Source organism: Schistocerca piceifrons, chromosome X (assembly GCF_021461385.2).
Source record: "Schistocerca piceifrons isolate TAMUIC-IGC-003096 chromosome X, iqSchPice1.1, whole genome shotgun sequence".
NCBI lineage: Eukaryota > Metazoa > Arthropoda > Insecta > Orthoptera > Acrididae > Schistocerca > Schistocerca piceifrons.
Genome location: NC_060149.1, coordinates 80,532,615 through 80,555,924, shown reverse-complemented (window position 1 = coordinate 80,555,924; position 23,310 = coordinate 80,532,615). Strand labels below are relative to the sequence as shown.

The window sequence follows — 23,310 nt, the reverse complement described above, 5'->3', positions numbered from 1 at the left end:
AGATTATTAGCATGACTAAAATTGGGTAAAACTACGGAACAGAAAGCTTTGTTACAAAACTGTTACGCTTTGAAATGATTTGTAGCCATTAAATTGTGATTTTTCATGTTTCATTACCGTCTGGAGAAGTATATAGGATAGCACATACACTGTGAACAAAACGATACATATTGGTATCATATATAATGTTATCTAATTAGTTATACGTATTAATTTTATGTGCAAATGAAGAGGCAAAAAGTTGCAACTTACTTTAAGAGAAATAAACCTAGTCACAACATAATATTCCAGTCTTCTGAAGCTACACATTGTAATTCTATCCATTCCACACATCCATTCTGTGACAGTATTGTCAGAAAATTCATTAACTGAACGATGGAGGTGCTCATATTCATTGTGGCTCTACGGTCCTCTTAGCATGAACAATGATGCTGAGCAGTTAGACCAATATCAAATATTTTCGAGAATTTTTACTTCTGAGGAGATCGTTGATGTTGTCTGTAAGTAATAGTTTCTACCAGCTGGGTCACATTATGGAGTTGCTTCACTGATTTCAGTGTACCCCTCAATTCAGGTAATTTTTTTTTAATTAGCAGGTATTTTTATCAAAGGTGCCATCAAACCTTCAATCTGTCATGAACACAGTTTTAGAATGTGTCATGTTATTAATTTCAGATTTTCTACATAGCCAATGTCTCATCACAAGAGCTACCCTTAATGAGCTGGGTTTTAATTTTATCCAATAGCTGTCGCAAACTGTTGTGAATGTTTGAGGGTTAATCCGTGGGTTCCATCTGCACGCTTTGCCAAGCTAGAGAAATAAACACATCTACAGGCAGACGTCTATACGTCTATATAAGTTTCATACAACTTGTCTGAGGCAGATGTCCCACAAATTGTCACCTACAACTGTTATGCCTCAACAGCCGTTCACACTATCAGCACATAGCTCACCTTAAAATTGATCTTGGTATCTGAGAGAATAACCCAAAATCCTCATTTACTGTGAGGTTCAATGTTCCGCCAGCTCCCTGAATGCTGATTACAGTAGCACGTCCAGGGTCTACAATTATAGAGGCCTAGTCAGCCCCAGCTCAAGAATCCTGGGTTCATTATATTTTATCCCAGTCGAGACTGGTTGGATTCCCTGAGGTTGTTCCCATTAGGCACTAACCACGGGAACAAATCGCTTAGAGAATGCTGTGAATGTGGGGATCATTACTCTCAAAATATTAACGAAAAATTTGTTCCAGTGATTATATTGTCTTACTTACCAATGTCCCTGATCAAAATATTGCCTCAGGAGTTCTATTGGTGTTGGCGCTCCATGCTGCGCCTTTAATGGCATGTTCAAATTATCAATCAATGTTACACAAAGTTTGCCTTTTTGGGGAGCATATAGTCCATTCTTCCCTTTATTTAATTTAGAAAGGATCTGCTCCTGAAAAAAGGGCAGATTAAAAACATTTATTGTTTCTTTATTGCATTTAGCAGATGTTACATATACCAACAACAAAACTGTACTTCTGCCTTCACACTGCTATACACCTACCTGCAATGAATTTCAGCCAAAATGGGTATACATTAGGAGTTAATATCATGTATTATTCTGGAGGCAAAACATCATATGAACAGGCGCTCCACCATTAATATTGCATGGGATATAGCTATTTGCAATTTATTATTCTCGAAAAATTAACAGACCAAATTACGAAGTGAAAACTTAGTGTAACAACCAGTGAAACTTGATTCTTATTGTGATATCGCCAGTTAGAATAATCTGGAAGACGTTCTCACAGAAATTAATGCTCTTTTCGTTATTTTATCAGAAGAAATAGTGCATTATACAATCATACAAGCCGGCCGCGGTGGTCTAGCGGTTCAGGCGCTCAGTCCGGAACCGTGGGACCGCTACAGTCGCAGGTTCGAATCCTGCCTCGGGCATGGATGTGTGTGATGTCCTTAGGTTAGTTAGGTTTAAGTAGTTCTGAGTTCTAGGGGACTGATGACCACAGATGTTAAGTCCCATAGTGCTCAGAGCCATTTGAACCATTTGAACCACTCATACAAAGATAAAGTCTAAAAAGTTATACAGACAAACGTTTAGTTTCTAATATGCGACACAATCATAAATTATATACTTTTCACACACTTTAAATCTCCTACTTTTTATGCGCACAGTGGGTTTTTTCCCAGCATGTCCGTCTCGATAGCGGAGTGGTCAGCGCGACGGAATGACATACTAATGGGCCCGTGTTCGATTCCCACCTGGGATGGCGATTTTTCTACGCTCAGCGACTAGGTGTTGTGTTGTTATCATCATCTAATCCCCATCGACGCGCAAGTCGCCGACGTGGCGTCAGCTAAAAAGACTTGCACAAGGCGACCGGTCTGCCCGACGGGAGGCCCTAGCCACACGGCATTATTATTTTTATTTCGTAGCATACCAGCAGTAAGTGCATCATTAGTCAGTAGTGATAAATCTATGTTATGGTTCGTTTCGAGTTGTTACCTAAAAATTTTACTGCGTCGCATCTAATTCAATTCCTCAAACACAAATGGATGAGTTAAACATTTGGAAGAAGGTGTACCGAAATATGAAAAAACGGCAGAACAGGAACAGTGAGCGGTCCAAGTGTAACAAGAGCACTATAAAGAAATATGGCGTAGCATCGGCGTCGTGGTTGAGTAACGACTGGTTGAATGCTAAGTAGGCCAGCCGTGTTCGAAGCTCCTTAAAGCCAATTTTTTTTCTTTCTTTTTCTTCTGCAGTTCGATGTATTCAAATTTGTGCCTGTGTCGAAGTGTAACTCCGTTACACACAGTTTACACCCGTTTATTTGTTGTTTTCATTTCTATGAGACATCTATGTGCCATCTCACCTACTCTCTCTATTCATCACATTTACTTTCGACGGTAACGTATTCTTACCACATGACTCATGTTCTATAGCCAATGTATAGTATGACAACTGCCAAGACTACAGAAAGAGAACAAGCATTTCAATGACAGGGCGGACAGTTCATAATCTTTTGAAAAAAATAAACAAAAATAAATAGCAGGAGGGAGTTTCACTCCAATACCGCGACCACTTAACCACGACGCCGTCAGACTTCCAGTATCCTCGATATTGCACTAGTTAATCTTGGACCGTTCACTGTTTCTATTCTGCTTTTTTTTCAGTCCAGTACACCTTCTTCCTGTTTTCATACTTGATCTGTGTTCAGTTTTTGACGGGCTATCCAGTGAGCCATCTCACAACTTAATCAGAGGTGGGAAGCAAGAATGTGCTTAAAACATCAATGTAGGCCTGAGCTCTGATAGTGCCGCGCAAAACAACAAGGGGTGCAAGTCCCCTCCATGAAAACCACAACTACACCGTAACACCACCGCCTCCGACTTTTACTGTTGGCACTATACACGCTGGCTGGCAGATGACGTTCACCGGACATTCGCCATACCCACACCCTGCCAACGGACAGCCACATTGTATACCGTGATTCGTCACTCCACACAACGTTTTTCCACTGTTCAATCATCCAATGTTTACGCTCCTTACACCAAGCGAGGCGTCGTTTGGCATTTACTTGCGTGATATGTGGCTTAAGAGCAGCTGCTCTACCATGAAATCCAAGTTTTCTCATCTCCCGCGTAACTGTCACAGTACTTTTGGCGGCGTCCGATATTTTTGATCACATAGTGTATCGTGGAGTGTAGATGACGGCGACTGGCTGCAAGCCCGAAATTTCTTCAAATAGGGTATATGTTATATCATTGGTTCCTAAATCGAGGAAAATTTACAAATAACTTGGCAGTATGAGCCCACTTATCAGTATGACATTGCATCCCCTCTGACCTGAATGCATTCACTGATCTGGTTGGGACGGGTGTTATAAAGTCGTTATATACTGTTTGTTGAGGCACGTTGGCCAACAACTATCGTTCCTGATATCCCAGACATCGGCACTGTGACATATTTGTCGTCCGAACTGCTCTCACATGTGTTCTCTCAGGGACAGATCTATGGATCTTGATGGTCATGGAAGTAACTCAACTTCACACAGATCGCTCATAGAGACAGGCCATGTACGAAAGAACATTATGCTGTTGAAAAATGTTACTACAATACTGCTTCATGAGAGATAACACACGACTAGGCAGAATGTCTGTGACGTACCATTGTGCTCACCGAGTTCCCTCAGAAACTGCCAGCTGTGATCTGAAATATTACTTAATGGCACCCAGACCCATGACAGCAAGAGTACCAATGTTGTGCCTCTCCCCAGCACACCACCATACACTCTGATGATGATCATCTGAGGCAGCGCACCATTGTTATTCGTGGCTGAACACATTGCAAGACCACGGATGCAAAGACCTGGTCATGGCACCACTCCAAGCACTTTTGTGTTAATGTAGTAACAGCAGCTTAAACTGGAGGGGGAGGGGGCAGTTGCTGCTGGTCACTAGCCAATGATGTGGGATGGCACATAATGTTACAGGGAGTTCATTACCTGTTCTTGGATGACAGGCACAAATGGTAAAGACTTACAGAATACTTCGTCTACAGTACGGCTGTCCTCCCTTGCTGTGGTCAGATGTGGTCGTCTGGAACCTCCATGATGAGTATGTCTGCCCTTGCTTTCCCATGCAGGACCATTGTCACATGCGAATCTCCCACAAATCTGGATACTGCATGACTGACAAGCCGGCCATATGGAGTCCTACAGTGAGTCCCCACCCCCTTTCTAAATAAGTGAGATGCTGCTAACTCTGCCTCGTGCAAGTATACAGCATCTATGTGTCCTTCACAATGATGATTCAACATCTGATCATGTTCATGCCATTTGTATACCACATAAGTCCTTGTAACAACACTGTACATAATCAACACTAATAGACACAGGTGGCTGTTCTACCTGTTACAGAGAAATGCAGCTCTAATCATTTACATACTTGCTGATGGTGTATATGTGTATGAAGTTTCACTGACATACAACTATGTCTTCTGAGTGCTTCACTCTAGTTAACAGGCAATGTATTCTAAGAAATAAGTCAAACATTTGTAAGCATCTTAATAGCCACACTAAACACATCTCATTGCCAGGTAAAGTAGATATATGTTGTTGTTTTGGCCTTCAGTCTGAGGACTGGTTTCATGTAGTCCTCCATCCTACTTTATCCCACGCAAGCCTCTTCATCTCCAAATAACTACTGCAACCTACATCCTTCTGAATCTGCTTACTGTATTCACCTCTTGGTCTCTCTCAACAATTTTTATCCTCCACACTTCCCACCAACACCAAATTGGTGATCCGTTGATGTCTCACATATCTACAGGTAAAATAGTTGGTGCAATATTGTCTGAATACAAAGTGTTGTCAACTAAAATGTGGCGCTCTTTGATCTGTATGCTACAAGCACCACACACTGAGGGTCCTATCCTTGGGTTAAGAATTCATGTATCATGGAACTACTTCCTGTAGGTAGATAGCTGAGAAAAACCTCATCTTGTCTGTGTCACTTGTGATCACGTTGTTGGCATTACTAGCTGCAGCTTATTTTTTTTCCTGTCAGCCATTTTTCTTCCCATTGATGCATGATTCTGTAAATCAAAAGCGAGGTGATAGCATGAAAGACGATGGCACAGTCAACCATTTAATTGTCATCAACGCCTCACTGGCTGCTACATCTGCTAATTCGTATCCCTGAATTTCCATGAGTCTTCATATCCAGCAGACTGATACCTCCTTCCTCAAGATATTCTGGACTCCTGTATGTGTTAAAAGTGTTGGAGAGACTGAAGGGCAGTTACAGATTCGCAGGAGATGAGGCGTTTTGCATTCAGTACACATCTCATCTGCTCCAGTGCCCTCAAGATTTCCTGTAATCCATCATCATGCACAATGAAAACGCAGTATCTAGGTAGCCTGATCTTGAGGACACGATAATGGAAAACCACAAAGCATACGAAAGAATCCCCTTCCTTAGGCCCATCTATGGATACAGCTAAACAGTTGCGCCGCTCGTTTAAAATTTCTTAAAACATTGTATTACAACAGATACTGACGGAAAAAATAGCAACACCAAAAAATAATTTATGTAGAGTAATTAAAATTCAGGATTACATTTGTATGATTAACATTGCAAGACCAAAAGTTAATGTAAGCGCGACATAAGCAATCACAAATGTGAAATTCTGGTACATCACTAACCAGTGTAACCACCAGAATGTTGAATGCAAGCACGCAGACGTGCATGCATTGTGTTATAAAGGTGCCAGATGTCAGTCTGTGGGATGGAGTTCTATGCCTGTTGGACTTGTTTGGTCAGTAGAGGGACGTTTATTGCTGTTTGTGGACGACGCTGGAGTTTCGTCAGATGATGTCCCATATGTGCTCGACTGGAGACAGGTATGGTCATCGAGCAGGCCAAGGTAGCATGTCGACACTATGTAGAGCATGTTGGGCTACAACAGCGGTATTTGATCGAGCGTCAGCCTGTTGGAAAGCACCCTGTGGAATGTTGTTCATAAATGGCAGCACAACAAGTCGAATTACTAGATTTCCGTACAAATCCGCAGTCAGCGTGCATGGGATAACCACAAGAATGCTCCAGCTGTCATACGAAATTGCACCCCAGACCATAACTCCAGGTGTAGGTCCAGTGTGTGTAACATGCAGATGGGTTGGTTGCAGGCCTCCTTCTAACCGATACACGGCTATCGATGGCACTGGGGCTGAACCAGCTTTCGTCAGGAAACACTACAGACCTCCACCCTGCCTTCTAGCGACCTCTCGCCTGAAAAGTGAAGTCGAAAATGGCAGTGGTTTGGGATTAGTAGAATGTACGCTAGAGGGCGTCTGGCTAGGAGCTCTCCTTGAAGTAACCGAATTGTAACAGTTCGTTGTGTCCCTGTGATGCCAACAGCTGCTCAGACTGCTGCTACAGATGCAGTATGTTGCACCAGAGCCGTACATTGAGCATGAGGGTCTTCCGTCTCAGCAGTGCCATGTGGCCGTTCAGACTCTGATCTTCTTGCGACCGTACATTCTCGTGACCATCCCTGCCAGCAATCATGTGCAGTGTCTACATTCCTGCCAAGTCTCTCTGCAATATCGCAGAAGGAACATTCAGCTTAGTGTAGCCCTACTGAGCGAGGAAGCTGGACTCGCATTTAGGAGGACGTCGTTCAAATCCACGTCTGACCATCCTGATTTAGGTTTTCCGTCATCTCCCTAAATCGCTTCAGGTAAATGCTGGGATGGTTCTTGTGAAAGGGCACGACCGACTTTCTTCCCTAATCCGATGGGACTGATGAACTCGCTCTTTCGTCTCCTTCCCCTAATCAACCAACCAACCTATTGTAGCCCTATTACATGACTTTGTGGCGCGAAATTTGATTAGACGTCATCTTTCAGATGTAGAAACACGCCAACCAACTTTCATTTATGTATCACAACTTCTCTTGGTGTTGCTATTTTCTTTCCAGTCAGTGTATGAAGGAGTGCATTATTTCCTGTAACTCATTAACTTAAACATTACTCTGTGCCTCTTTAGTAACCAACGTGGCAATTGGTTCCAAACCTGGGTTTGAATTTGTAGTGATCCCACATCAAGCAAATGCTCCACGTGGGTTTGAAATGGTCTCATTGCTCACGGACGATTTCTATTGTCCCAGAGTAGGGAGAGCCAGTTTGGCACATTGGTGAATTTGTAAGACCGAGGGTCTTAAATGCTCGCTGTATTGTGATGGCTTACTTGCTGTGGGTTAGGTAGCAGCCATGGAAGAGGTGTGGGATCGATCTTGCAGGAAAAATTAGGCGACAGGTACCAACTCACAAGTATATTCAAGCCCAGTGCATGTCTTAGCCAAGTGATAGAGGATTTAGGATCATTGTGCAAGTGTTCTACAAAGCAGGATCATGTTGTGGTAGTGGGTGGAGCGGGAAACAGTATTGATAGGGATCATGGCTACAAAAATGAGTGTAACCTGGTAATAATAGCATCTGCAACGAACCATACAAATGTTGGGTTGGTTCCTCCTATCATGCAGTATGACTGGCCCCAATTGAACAGCTCTGTCAGGAGGGTCAATATGGGGTAAGATCAGCTGCTTTGAGCGGCTACTTTGTCAGGAATAGGTTTGGTTTCTGTTGATAGTGGGACTTGACAAGACATGGCCTGCATATCAATAGGAAAGGAAAGGGTAAATTGGGTGGGATGACAGCAAAATCTGTAAGGGAAGGCAATAAAACTCCTGGGAGTACTTTCTCTGGCTAAGATCAGTGTCCAATCATCCTACATTGATAGAAATTAAGCTTAATGAGAAGTTCAGACAGGCAGGTACCAGAGATGTCAAAAAAACCACAAGATTCTCATAAGCGTACAGTGAAACGTAATGTTGGTACGTCAAAAGATTCACATAAAAGCACAGTGAAAAATAATGTTAATATATTGCATCAAAATATCAGGGGATTAAAAAACAAAGTAGATGAGCTTCTTGTTTGTTTAGAAGATTTAGAAACTGAGGGTGGATAGATGTACTATGCCTGTCTGAACATCGTATAGTCACAGGTATGGAAATGGTAAATGTAGGTGGATATAAGCTTTCAGCACATGGACACTGTGGAGAGAGGAGGGGTTTGCATATATGTTAAAATCAGTCATAGTATGAAAAATTTGGAAACTAAGAAATTTTGTGTAGAGCAACATATAGAAGCATGTGCATGTGAGCTTAAACTAAATAAAGGCACTTTTATAATCGTAACCATGTATAGGTCCCCATTGGGAAATTTTCAACTATTTTTGAAAAACTTGGATTCTTTGTTGTGCTATCTGTCAGACAGAGGAAAGCAAATTATTGTTTTTGGGGATCTCAATGTAGATTTTCTGAAAGAGTCCAATAGAGAGCTTGAACTTGAAGTATTACTTGGTTCTTTCAATTTGACAACAGTTATTGATTTTCCTACTCAGGTGGTACAGCAAAGTAGCACACTGATAGATAATGTTTTCATAGACAAAGATAAATTTAATCAAATAAAAACTTTTCCTGTTAAGAATCATCTGTCTGATCATGATGCACAGCTAGTTACAGTATATGATACAGCTCCATACAGTAATGCAAAACAATCCTCCAAAATAGAGCGTTCAGTTAACAATTTAACACTCCAAAATTTTAGGGAAAGCTTGCAACAGTTAGAGTGGGATGAGGTGAACAGGGAACATTATGATAATTTAAAATGTAACCTATTTCATGATACCTTTGTGAGTATATTTGAAAACAGTTTCCCTAAGAAAACAATGAAATATAATTGTAAGAAACCATGTAAAAATCCATGGCCTACTAAAGGGATACAAATATCTTGTAAACAGAAAAGGGAAATGTATCTTATAGCTAGGATGAGTAATTATCCCAAAACAGTGAAACATTATAAAAACTACTGCACTATATTAAAAAAGTTATTAAAAAGTCCAGAAGTATGTGCATTATGTCTCATATTAGCACATCTGATAACAAAATTAAAACAATTTGGAATATTGTGAAAAGGAAAACAGGGCAACAGAGACCACAGGAAGACTGTATTTCTATCAAACACAATGAAAAGTTTGCTAACAAAAAGTCAGAAGTAGAAAATATTTTTAATAATCATTTTTTAAGTGTAGAGAAAATAGGATCTAGCTATTCAGTAGAAAATGCAAGGCAGTATATGGAAAAGGCAGTACCTATGCAATTTGATAAAATTGAAATTCAACCCACCTCTCCTACTGAAATTAGGAAACTAATAAATTCAATCAAAAGTAAAAGCTCACATGGAGTTGATGGCATTTCCAACAGAGTACTAAAAGCTTGTTCCCAACAAATAAGTAGGGTTCTCAGCCATATATCTAGTAGCTCACTGAAACAGGGCATTTTTCAAGATAGACTGAAATGCACTATTGTTAAACCATTGCATAAAAGAGGGGATAGATCTGATGCTAACAACTACTACCCAATCTCACTTCTCACAGCTTTATCCAAAATTCTTGAAAAAGTAATGTATTCAAGAGTAGCATCACATATTTGTAAAAATGAAATACTAACAAAATGTCAGTTTGGTTTTCAGAAAGGCTTTTCAACAGAAAATGCTATATATGCTTTCACTGATCGAATATTAAATGCATTGAATAACTGAACATCATGCATTGGGATACTTTGTGATCTCTCAAAGGCTTTTGACTGTGTGAACTATGAAATTCCTCTAGATAAGCTTAAGTATTGTGGCATGAGTGGGACAGTGCACAAATGGTTTAATTCATACTTAACTGGGATAATGCAGAAAGTTCAATTAACAGTACAGATAGTCTGCAAAAACCAGCAGAGTTCTCTAACTGGGGAGGTATCAAGAATGGTGTCCCACAGGGTTCAATATTGGGTCACTTATTGTTCTTAATATATATTAACGACTTGCCACTCTATATTCATGAAGATGCAAAGCTAGTTCTTTTACCTGATGATACAAGTATAGTAATCACACCCAAAAAGCAAGAATCAGCTGACGAAATTGCAAAAATATGTCTTTCAGAACATTATTAAGTGGTTCCCTGCAAATGGACACTCACTAAATTTTGAGAAAACACAGTTTATACAATTCTGTACAGGAAATGGCATTAAACCATTGATAAATATAAACTATGAACGGAAGTCTGTTGCTAAAGCAGAATACTCAAAATTTCTGGGTGTGTGCATTGATGAGAAATTGAATTGGCAGAAACACATCGATAATCTGCTGAAACAGTTAGGTTCAGCTACTTATGCTGTTATGGTTATTGCAAATTTTGGTGATAAACATATCAGTAAATTAGCCTACTATTATATTTTGGGGAAATTCGTCATTAACAGAGAAAGTATCCATTGCACGAAAGTGTGTAGTCAGAATAATAGCTGGAGCCCACCCAAGATCATCTTGCAGACATTTATTTAAAGAACTAGGGATATTCACAGTACCTTCGCAGTACAAATATTCGCTTATGAAATTCGTCATTAATAACCCATCCCAATTCAAAAATAACAGCGAAGTGCATAGCTACAACACTAGAAGAAAGGATGATATTCACTGTTCCGGATTAAACTCACTTTGGCACAGAAAGGGGTGAAGTATGCTGCCACAAAAATGTTTGATCATTTGCCAAATAATATTAAAAGTCTGACAGGCAGTCAACCAACATTTAAAAGCAAATTAAAAGAATTTCTGAATGACAACTCCTTCTACTCAGTAGATGAGTTCTTAGATATGAAGTAGTAACTGTAAGAAAAATAAAAATAAAAAATAATTATTTTGTGCAAAAAAATATCTTAAAGTGACACTTTCCACATCATTACGAAATGTCGTATTCATGATCTATGGAACAAGGATTAATGTATGTATGTTTGTATGCAGCTCCCCAGACTCAGTGCAGAGACTGGGTGTGGGGCTGGTCGTGCAGTCACCTGTGGTCAGCCTGGTCCCTCTTGACGGCTAGTTTCAATGAGCTTGAGGTAAGTAGGTCTCCCTGATCGATAGAGTGAGCATCAGGCTGAGTATTTCGCTCTGCAGACGAGTGCGAATTGTTTTGAAACTTCCTGCCAGATTAAAACCGTATACCAGGCTGAGACTCGGGCAAGAGCTCCCATACAATAACCTGCAGATGGGTGGGCAAAGCGAGGGTAAGGGGGGGGGGATACGAAGTATTTTTAATATTTTGGAAGATGAATAGCGATTTGTGTGGAGGTGCACCAACATGTTGGAACCATGACGTCTGCCGAACATAAAGCTGAACACTTTCCAGTGATGTGTTGGTAAATGTGCCAACACCTTGTAGATAGAGGCGGCCTAAATGCACGCTATCAAACGCAGACGGGCGTCAATTCTGGAACAGGATAAGTAGTGAATTCTAATAAGAAAAGTATGCAGCTCCTCGAATACTTATCTTTTATTCTTTGATGTGAATACAGCATTCTTGATGAGACATTTCATACGCTAACTATCAAACTATGTAAGGCTAATGTCGCCTTGCTAGGTCGTAGCCATGGACTTAGCTGAAGGCTATTCTGTCTCTCGGCAAATGAGAGAAAGGCTTCGTCAGTGTAGTCGCTAGCAAAGTCGTCGTACAACTGGGGCGAGTGCTAGTCCGTATCTCGAGACTTGCCTTGTGGTGGCGCTCGGTCTGCGATCACACAGTGGCGACACGCGGGTCCGACATGTACTAAATGGACCGCGGCCGATTTAAGCTGCCACCTAGCAAGTGTGGTGTCTGGCGGTGACACCACATCCAGTGCTCCAGGCAAATAGTTTGAGAGGAATGCATGATATCTACTTGCAGGGAATCAGTCAGGCAACAAGTAGGGATCCAAACTTCTGTCTCCCTGTCTTCTGACCCAGACGTTGATGCCAAAGAGAACTTAATATCAAGTGTCGTGGGTGACGTGCGGGTTAACGTCACACCAATGGCGGGCGTTGTGTGTATTGAAGACGCCATCTCGAATGAACGCTGCTTCATCCAACCGTATTACAGTGTTTATGAGCTCGCCGTTGTTTTGTTGTTGTTGTTGGAACCATTCACAGAACTGCATCCGTAGACGGCAGTCTGCAGAACGCAGCTGTTGCATTCAAGAATAATGATAGGGGTGGAGCCCATGCTCATGTAGCACGTCTTGCGAGACACGCAGCTGCCATTCTACGCACACTTCTCTGGGGTTCCTTGTGTGTGATCTCCGGAATAACTTCCTCAGTAGCTGGTATACAGCGAGTCCGTGGACGATTTCTGTCACGCCATTGTGGAACGTGAGAACCTGTCTCCAGTAGGGGAAGCTCCAGACGACGAAATATATTTTTATCTGGATGACATCGACCATGATACCTAGCAGCATATTCACCTGTGGCAACACCTGCCCAGTTATCAGATGCACCAAGGACCAGAAGCATATTCACATATTCATCGTTTGTGTATGCCATACGTATGCCACACTGTTTTAAAATAACACAGGAAGAAAGTATTTTATGTACGTATGTACACGGAGTCCGTCACGGACGCATTGCTCAGCTGGCAACTAGTACCTGTCTGGTGAACAGCGCAGTATAAACACGTCATTAACTGCAGCGGGCTGTTCCACCTAATGCTCATCACATTTCTTACAGCTTTTGTTCTGTATGATTCATCACGACACTGCTAACTATGAAATGTTCTGTTTGAATGACACTGTTTCCCTAACGGTAACAGACGTGATGTTTCCACATTTCCATTTCTTTTCTTTAAAAGCTGACCAACGATAACGATTGTACTTCAATTTCAGTGTTCGTAGTATGTAAGTGCAAATGCTTTGTAGAAGATCGAGTGTAATAGCTGTATGACGATTAGACGCCAGATACCGCACCACACAGACAAAATTTAGCAAGTAAAAACTGATACATCTCAACCCAGAATTGAACCCCCGACCTTCTGCATGCTAACCCAAAACGCTATGCACTGCATCAACTGTACAGCACTGCTCTTACATGCTGACAGGGGTAGTTACTGTACATGAGATTACAGTGTTGCCAGATTGCCAATTTTAAATATGCACTGGACAAAATTTTGTAAGAGACAGTTTTGTATTACTAGTATGTGAGGAACTGCCCTGTGAAGTCCGAGTACGTGAATTTTTCTTCACCCTGCATATGGCACTCTCTCTCTTATTTTGCTATAATGCAAATGAGCTGCCCTTTAGGATTCTTGAATTTAGTTCTTTTAGTAACCATGAAAGTTGCGAATTATATATGCAGTCCAACAACTGCGCCTCTGAAATGTAGAATAGCGTCTGTCATTTGAAAGTCAGGCAAATTGAAAATATGGTGAAAATGATTAAAATCAGCACACATGTGTGCTTCTCTGTAGAAATATTGAAGTCTCGTTTTCCTGCTGACCTCTTCACCCCCTTAAGCATGTATATCACTGGTTGAGTAGTAGTAGGGTTGTGGCAATTTGAGCACAGTCTGCGCAGTTACCAGATTTCCACCTTCCCCTCTCCCTACCCCTTTATCTCTCTGGCCCCCTCACCTTCCCTCTATGATGTCATCAATAATATCATGCATTGTTCCCAGTTTTCTCCCGCTCCCCAAACCTTTGACATAGGTCAATTGCACTATGTGTAGAGTGTTGCTGAATTAAAAGAAGTGGTGGAAAATTTAAAATAGCCCCATGGTGCCCCCAATTGTACGATGTCACTGTGGAAGAAGGGAAGTTGTCCTAAGTGTAAAAGGGGTAGAAACTCAGAAAATCCAAGATGGTACATTGTCCTGTTGGTGTGAAATTTAAACAATCGAGATGGTGATTCAAGTTGGCAGATCTTTGGAATATGAGCACAGCCCTATGATGTCACAAACCAAGGTGGCGGTTCTGAGCACTATGGGACTTAACTGCTGAGGTCATCAGTCCCAAGGTGGAGGACAGAGAAATTGGGCATGATATCACAATACAAGATGAGAATACGGGTCCAGACTGTGACATCCCACTCCAGTATGGTGTATATCAGTGATATGGGAACAGCCTGCAAGGTTGCTGGGTCTCTTGTGCTAAGTATAGAATCTGGTCCTAAGTTTAATCCAGGGAATCCTAAAATCACTTGTTTTCCCCACTCCTATGACGTTACCTATCCTACATTAAGTTTCAGTTGTCTAAGTTCAAACAACTTCCATCATCCCACTAACAGCAAATGCCCATCGTGTTTGTGCTATGCTTCAACAATCCCGCTCCACCCCAGTTGCCAATTCATTTAAGCCGTGTAGTAGGAATATGATAGAAACAATTAGTTCTTTATTTAAATAAATGCCACGCTAGGAGGGTCTTCTCTGCGTCTCTGGACATTTATTTATTTGTTTATTTACTTATTTATTCATAATAGTCAACTTTCTTGATTACAACATTGGTTCATTATGTATAGAATTACATGTGAGTGAATGTTCATGATAATCTACTTGTTTCTCTATATATTTCTTTTCTGTTATGAACATGAATTATGCTTACACTGTCCACTACTTTTTCTTGTCTTTATTTATTTCTGCTACTATCACTCTAAGAGTTAGATGGTTAAGTATAATTTTATTGTGTCATCTCTGTCCACCATCAGTTGAGTCTTCCCTTACTGTAATAGAAGGAGAGCTTAGGTTTCTATTACTTCAAATTATCTACATTAATTTACAGTTATCATTGTACCTGCTACTATTAATACTGTTACAACACCATATACTACTGCTACAGCAACAAATAGTATAAGTATTACAATTACAAAAGGAAAAAAAAACAGAAACACTCAGTAATACTACCACCTTGACGAATCACGCACGAATTGTCGTCCATGAAGACGAATGACTCGCCAATATGTTGCCGATATGATAGCACTATCGGTCAGAGGATTTCATTCACATATCGTGCAGCCGTTACAGCGCCTTCCATGACCACCAGCGACGTACGTCGGTCCCACATAATGCTACCCCAAAACAGTAGGGAACCTCCAACTTGCTGCACTCGCTGGACAGTGTGTCTAAGCGTTCAACCTGACTGAGTTGCCTCCAAACACATCTTGAACGATTGTCTGGTTGAAGGCATATGCTACACTCACCGGTGAAGCGAACGTGATGCCAGTCCTTAGCGGATCCATTCTGGATGTTGTTGGGCCCATGTGTACCGCGTTGCATGGTGTCGTGGTTGCAAATATGGACCTCGCCATGGACGTCGGGAGTGAAATTGCGCATCATGCAGCCTATTGCGCACAGTTTGAGTCGTAACACGACGTCCTGTGGCTGCACGAAAAGCATTATTCAACATGGTCGCGTTGCTGTCAGGGTTCCTCCGAGCCATAATCCGTAGGTAGCGGTAATCCACTACAGTAGTAGCCCTTGGGCGGCCTGAGAGAGGCTTGTCATCGACATTACTGTCTCTCTGTATCTCCTCCATGCCCGAACAACAACTTTGGTTAACTCCGAGACGCGTGGACACTTCCCTTGTCGAGAGCCCTTCCTGGCACAAAGTAGCAAAGCGGACGCTATCGAATCGCGGTATTGACCGTCTACACATGGTTGAACTACAGACAACACAAGCCGTGTACCTCCTTCCTGGTGGAATGGCTGGAACTGATCGGCTGTCGGACCTCCTCCGTCTAACAGGCACTGCTTATATCCACAGTCAACGTCTATCTTCAGGAGTTCAGGGAACCGGGGTGATGCAAAACTTTTTTTGATGTGTGTACATTAGATATGTATCAAGAAAAAGTTTACATGAATTTGATACATGACCACCAAAATGGTACAAACACAGACGCCCAAAAGAATGATATAAATAAGCAGAACTCAGTAACCTATTTGCAAGAGACATTTCCAGGATGAAAAAATCCTGCTACCATCTGCAGGAAATGCAACCCTCACCTGGCGGGTGGGAGATAAATGTCGCAGGAAGAAGTGTCCAGTGATCCAGTGATTCACAAGAGTCTGCTGGCTGCAGCCAGAGGCGCCAATGCTATAACTTGCTGCCTGCGTTGCCATCCCATGTTTCACCATTCCAGTTACAGCCATTGCGGGTCGCATGCCAGTCAGCAACCAGCCACTGCATGTCTGCACCAGAGCTCATCGCCATATGTGTGAATGTATATGCTCCTTAAGACACCCCATCATGCTACTTCTCTTTATAGACACGTAACAGTGTAAAGTAGCCATGGCCTCGATAAAGTATGGAAAGGAGTGAAGTGATATAACAGTTTGTTGACGTTTGTGAAACGAAAGTTCTAGGGAAAAAAACTTGAAAATGTGGAATTGAGATGTCCAAGACAACAGTTTCTACATCTACTCAGCTCCAGAGTACCTATCCACTGGTGTGGTGCCGTAATCAAGTAGGCATGAAAGCATTTATCGATACACTTTAGGGACCGATTATCAGCGTCATAACACATCAGTACGCTCATATGAAAGTGTAACAGAGATGTTCTGAGAACTCATATTTGTACTTACAAGGAAAGTATACCAGCTCGAACGTTTCCACAAGATTTCTAATCATTTCTGATTAATGTCTGTATGGTAATTTCAACAAGCTCACTACTAATTTATGGCCCCATCAGTGTGAGCTTGTGTTTTGTCTCTAATGATTTAAAAGTAGCATGTGCATTAAACTTCAATCCATGTTCCTATAAACGAAAAGTGAATTTGTGTTCGTGATAGCATTGCATTTTTAAATGACTCTCCACGTAAATCATACTGAACAACTATGTTTCTCTCCAAGCTGCTTGCAAGAACACAAGGTGGAGCAAAAAAATGAAATATAAGCACTGCATAGACACCAGACGTTTTTCTCACAACGTAGATTGACGTTGTTGACACAGAACACATAACGTAAGTCCAACCACACTGTGCACTATAAACCTCTGCGATGCTATAGGTACACTAAGTTGTTGGCAATGTCAAGTTCAGTTCTTTCTGTAAACACACAGTTCTTTGTAGATGCCATAATTAAGTGCCATAGTCGAAATATTACCAGTAAAGTCGAATCGTTTGTATTGAAATCGGAAAACGTGATTTGATGCGACGAACGTACATCTCCTGTAGCTACCTTAAAGACAAGGGAAATCAGGGCGCTATGGAAACGTACAGTAATTCTCCCATTGCTACATTCGTGTGTATAAAAATGAAAGGGAATGACTATCAGTGATACCTTCCTTCGATGGCTTTTAGATCATGTAGAAGCGTTTTGAAATGGTATGAAGCAGGAATTTACAATAGCACTGAGACATATGCACCCCGACCACCTTGATGCTTACAGTGGCGACACAGTACTCGGAAAATGTATGGTTAGCCCAACGAAAAGTGAGGTTGAAAAATTCATAACGGATGTATGCAACATGAGGATGGAGATCAACTGAAATGAAGAAAGACGACTATCCAAAGAACGGAAGAGAAAGTAGAAATAGACATTATAGTGCAAACATACAGCAACTCAGACGATCCTTCATCGAAATTAGCAAACTTCTTGTCAAAATATGTTCCTATAAAAATCGTAAGGGAGAAGTGCTTAGACTGAATAGGGAAGTTGCATTTCTCTGCGGGATATGCAACTATAAGCGCAGTACAGATATGTGATGTTTCCACATGATTTCTTTATCATTTCCGATGAATACAGCGTGCTTCCTACAGATATGTGATGTTTCCACATGATTTCTTTATCATTTCCGATGAATACAGCGTGCTTCCTTCAACAAGGGTGCGCTAAGTCTTTTACTGGCCAAGGTTGTTAACACTCATGATAGTGAAGGATTAGTGTTATAAGCTACACAGCACTCCAGATAACAGCTTAGAATAGTTGACTGATCAGACTTGTTACCACAGTCAATTACAAGTATGCTTATGTGGGAAAAAGTACTATAATAATTCATACAGTCGTGTGGTCGGCATGGTGTCGTTGGCAGTGTACTACTAGTACATTCATTCCATAGATTCAAACTATAGATCCCAACAGGAATTTAGTAAGGTAGTAGCAGTAAAATCATACTACAGATTCAAGTAATTTCCCCATTAGCTGCAGCAGTAGAGAACTAATAATAGGTTCATAACTGTACAACAATGACCCCACACTTTTTGATAGAAGGTAATATCATTCTTTAGCTGACACTGATTTTTGATGTAACGGAAATTCAATATCGATGTATGCAAAACATTTAACCCCAGTCATTATTCCCATAAAGAGAAAATCATCTACTGTCCATGGTAACATTGCATTTTAAAAGTTTTTTAGCGATTCTTCACATTTTTTACGTTGCAAATTAGGCATTTAACATTTCCAGTGGATTTTTAAATGATCACAGCTGAGAAATCTGAAGGTGTGAGCAACATGTGAACAGTCATCATAATTGTAATCGATATCTGGGGTAGTGGGACTTGTTTTTGTGTGCTTTACGATTTTATAAGATTCCTGAATCATTTTCTGATGATGCCATTACGATTTTTGCGACAAGGATGATTATGCAGGAAGTCTTTTGTTAGTTACAGTGCTAAGTATGGGGAAATGTGATGTGTGTGCAGACTTGTAGATATTATAAAAGCCTGCTGAGTTGAAGGACAGTAAAATTTGTTCGACAGTAGTTAAATATTTGCGATACTCATTGAACTTAAAGTTAATCTAGTTGTGGGGAGTTTGATTTTAAGAAAGGTGCTATGGAATAATTCGGATGAAGTTAGAACTTTGAACGTTTCATATAAAGTGGTAATATGGCGCACAGTAGAGACTACATAAAATCCATATATTATAGATAAGTTCAATAAATGGCATTCACATTACAGAGAAATTGTAAATAATAATCCAATGTTTCAGCAAAAGTTGAAACAAACTGCCAAATGTTACAGTGAAATCGTAACAAATTAACCTATTTTTCAATAAAACTATTAATAAAATACTCCACATTACAGTAAAATTGTAGTAAATTACCCCATGTTACTGCAAAAAGTGTAGTAAAATACCCCATGTTACAGTGAAATTGTTGCAAAATGATCTATGTTACAGCGAAATTGTAACAAATTGCCCCATGTTACAGAAACAAATTGCACCAAGTTAGTCCACGTGCCAGCAACAACTGCAACAAAGTACCCTGTCTTACGTTGAAACTGTAACAAAGTGCCCAATATATAACTATATTATAGCAAAATTTACTGGCTGCCTCAAGCATTACAATCCCTTGAGACCATCAGAGTAGACCACAAACCCAACATGAAAGGTAGGTACAAGTTCCTCATCACTCACATACCATTCGTGCTGATATAGAGGATGTTAATACATGCAACAACATAAGTTTCACAATATTCGGTGCTGCTACCAGAAATCTCTTACTGCCAACACAGTCATACCCTACTGATTTTTTCCTGATGGCATAGAGTATAATAGTTGCAGGATCTATTTATAGCTCACCTAGTCTGCACACACGTCATATCACATCACATCTTCTGACACCTGCTACCACAGAAGACCTGCACAAGTGCCCTTGTTGAAGGACTCGTAATGACATTTTTCTAAAAACGATTTAGAAATCGTATTGAAGAGAGTAAGCCCACAAAAAGAACTCCCACTAGTCCACTAGTCGATTACAGTTACGATACCCTATAACTTATCACTCAAATTTTCAAACTCCGCAAGGATCACCATTTAAAATGTACTGGAAATGTTAGATGTCTTATGTCTAACATAAAACAATTACTATTTATGTGCATATCACTTAAAATCATTTAAAAATGCAGTGCTAGACTACATTACATCATTTTCTATTTATCAAAAGAATGACTGGAGGTTAACATTTCATATGCATTGATGCCAAATTTTCATCACACTAAGGCATACGTATATAAAAAAATCAGTGTTAGTTAAAGAACAGCACTGCTGGCTATCACAAAGCGTGTGGTTGTTGCAGTACAGGCAATTGAGAATCAATAATATGAACCTACTTCTACTCTCACCGCTACTACATCTAGTGTAGAAATTACTTTAATCAATAGTATCAATCTAGTGCTACTACCTTACTGAATTAGCCTTGGGATGTAGTGTCACTATAAGTTCTTATATCATCTCATTCCAGGTCGGATCTATATACTCTATAAGTTGTCACATGGAGCATAGAGAGACACGCAAGTGGAGCGATGGCAGAATAACTAAGAGTTTCCATGCGAGCTCTGATATCCTCTGTCTTAATGGTCATTAAATCTCAGATGTTGCCCATTTTAGTACAAACGATTCCATTCTGCTGGTAATATTTCGACAATGGCAGTTCACCACGGCATCCAGAAAAAGCTGTGTGTTCGCAGAAAGAAGTGAACTTGAGAGTGTTGACTAATTATTGTACCCATAACAACCTCGACCCTTGTCCTGTAGAGTGTGGTGGAGCTACTTTAGGTGTTCTATGTCAAGTACCCCCACCTACGTTGCGAGAAAAAGTCTGATGTCTATACATTGCTTAGATTTTATTTATTTGCGGCACCTAGTGTACATGCAAGCAGCTTGGAGAGAAACATAGCTGATTACGATTTACGTGAAGAATTATTGTAAAGAATTCATGTACGCGAACATAGCTGATTACGATTTACGTGAAGAATTATTGTAAAGAATGCAATGCTGCCACGAACACAAAATCACTTTCTGTTTATAGGAACATGGATTGAAACTTGACATACAACCTGCTTTGAAATAGTTAGAGACAAAACGCAAGCTCACATTAACAAGGTTATAAATCAGCAGTGAGGTTGTTGAAGTTACCACAGAGATATTGATCGGAAATGATTAGAATTCTTATGGAAACGTTCGAGTTGGCGTAATGTACTCGTTAGTACAAATATGAGTTCCCAGAACAACTCTATTTCATATGAGGGTACTGATCTGCAATGATGCTAGTACTGAGTCCCTAAAGTCGACAGATAAATGATTTCATGCCTACTTGATGATGGCACCACACTAGTGGATATGAGCTCTAGAGCTGAGTAGATGTAGAAACTGTTGTCTTGGATATCACATTTTCAAGCTTTTTCCTGAGAACTTTCATTGCCCAGACATTAACAAGCCATTAAAGCGCTGCACATCTTTTCAGGTTTAACCGGGGTCATAGCTACTATACACTCTTCGGTGTCTATAATGAGTAGTAGCATATTGGGGCATCTTAAATGAAGTAGACATTCGTGCCTTTTGCGATGTGCTCTGGTGCAGGCATGCAGTGGCCTTCTACCAATGTGCATCACTTCTAACAGCAGTCATATGAGGAATTATGCGTAGGGTAGCAATGAAAGTGGAGGGATGAACTTTGTAACCTCCGGCTGAAGCCATTTCGGATTTGTGAATCGCTGGTGCACAGGGCCCCTCCTGTCTGCGACATTCATCCCTCGTCTGCCAGATAGAATTGCGCCTGGTGCAAATGGTAGCAGAATGTTTTGTCCCAGAAAAGTGTCTACATCTACATCTACATTTATACTCCGCAAGCCACCCAACGGTGCGTGGCGGAGGGCACTTTACATGCCACTGTCATTACCTCCCTTTCCTGTTCCAGTCGCGTATGGTTCGCGGGAAGAACGACAGCCTGAAAGCCTCCGTGCGCGCTCGAATCTCTCTAATTTTACATTCGTGATCTCCTCGGGAGGTATAAGTAGGGGGAAGCAATATATTCGGTACCTCATCCAGAAACGCACCCTCTCGAAACCTGGACAGCAAGCTACACCGCGATGCAGAGCGCCTCTCTTGCAGAGTCTGCCACTTGAGTTTGCTAAACATCTCCGTAACGCTATCACGCTTACCAAATAACCCTGTGACGAAACGCCCCGCTCTTCTTTGGATCTTCTCTACCTCCTCCGTCAAACCGACCTGGTACGGATCCCACACTGATGAGCAATACTCAAGTATAGGTCGAACGAGTGTTTTGTAACCCACCTCCTTTGTTGATGGACTACATTTTCTAAGGACTCTCCCAATGAATCTCAACCGGGCACCCGCCTTACCAACAATTAATTTTATATGATCATTCCACTTCAAATCGTTCCGTACGCATACTCCCAGATATTTTACAGAAGTAACTGCTACCAGTGTTTGTTCCGCTATCATATAATCATACAATAAAGGATCCTTCTTTCTATGTATTCGCAATACATTACATTTGTCTATGTTAAGGGTTAGTTGCCACTCCCTGCACCAAGTGCCTATCCGCTGCAGATCTTCCTGCATTTCGCTGCAATTTTATAATGCTGCAACTTCTCTGTATACTACAGCATCATCCGCGAAAAGCCGCATGGGACTTCCGACACTATCTACTAGGTCATTTATATATATTGTGAAAAGCAATTGTCCCATAACACTCCCCTGTGGCACGCCAGAGGTTACTTTAACGTCTGTAGACGTCTCTCCATTGAGTACAACATGCTGTGTTCTGTTTGCTAAAACTCTTCAATCCAGCCACACAGCTGGTCTGATATTCCGTAGGCTCTTACTTTGTTTATTAGGTGACAGTGCGGAACTGTATCGAACGCCTTCCGGAAGTCAAGGAAAATGGCATCTACCTGGGAGCCTATATCTAATATTTTCTGGGTCTCATGAACAAATAAAGCGAGTTGGGTCTCACACGATCGCTGTTTCCGGAATCCATGTTGATTCCTACAGAGTAGATTCTGGGTTTCCAGAAATGACATAATAAGCGAGCAAAAAACATGTTCTAAAATTCTACAACAGATCGATGTCACACAAATAGGTTACCGAGCTCTACTGTCTCAGAAAGTAGAGGTGTCAATAATCATCAGTGATATTACAGCTACTGCT

At 41.0% G+C, this 23,310-nt stretch overlaps 1 protein-coding gene across 1 annotated transcript in view; it reads right to left on the bottom strand.

Moving 5' to 3' along the window:
- LOC124722185 (dynein axonemal heavy chain 7-like) overlaps window positions 1-23,310 on the bottom strand; it is a 913,348-nt gene that overhangs the window by 657,960 nt on the left and 232,078 nt on the right. The window contains exon 9 of the mRNA XM_047247384.1: window positions 1,275-1,441. Coding sequence (XP_047103340.1) covers window positions 1,275-1,441 — 167 coding nt within the window. The remainder of the gene's footprint in view (window positions 1-1,274; window positions 1,442-23,310) is intronic.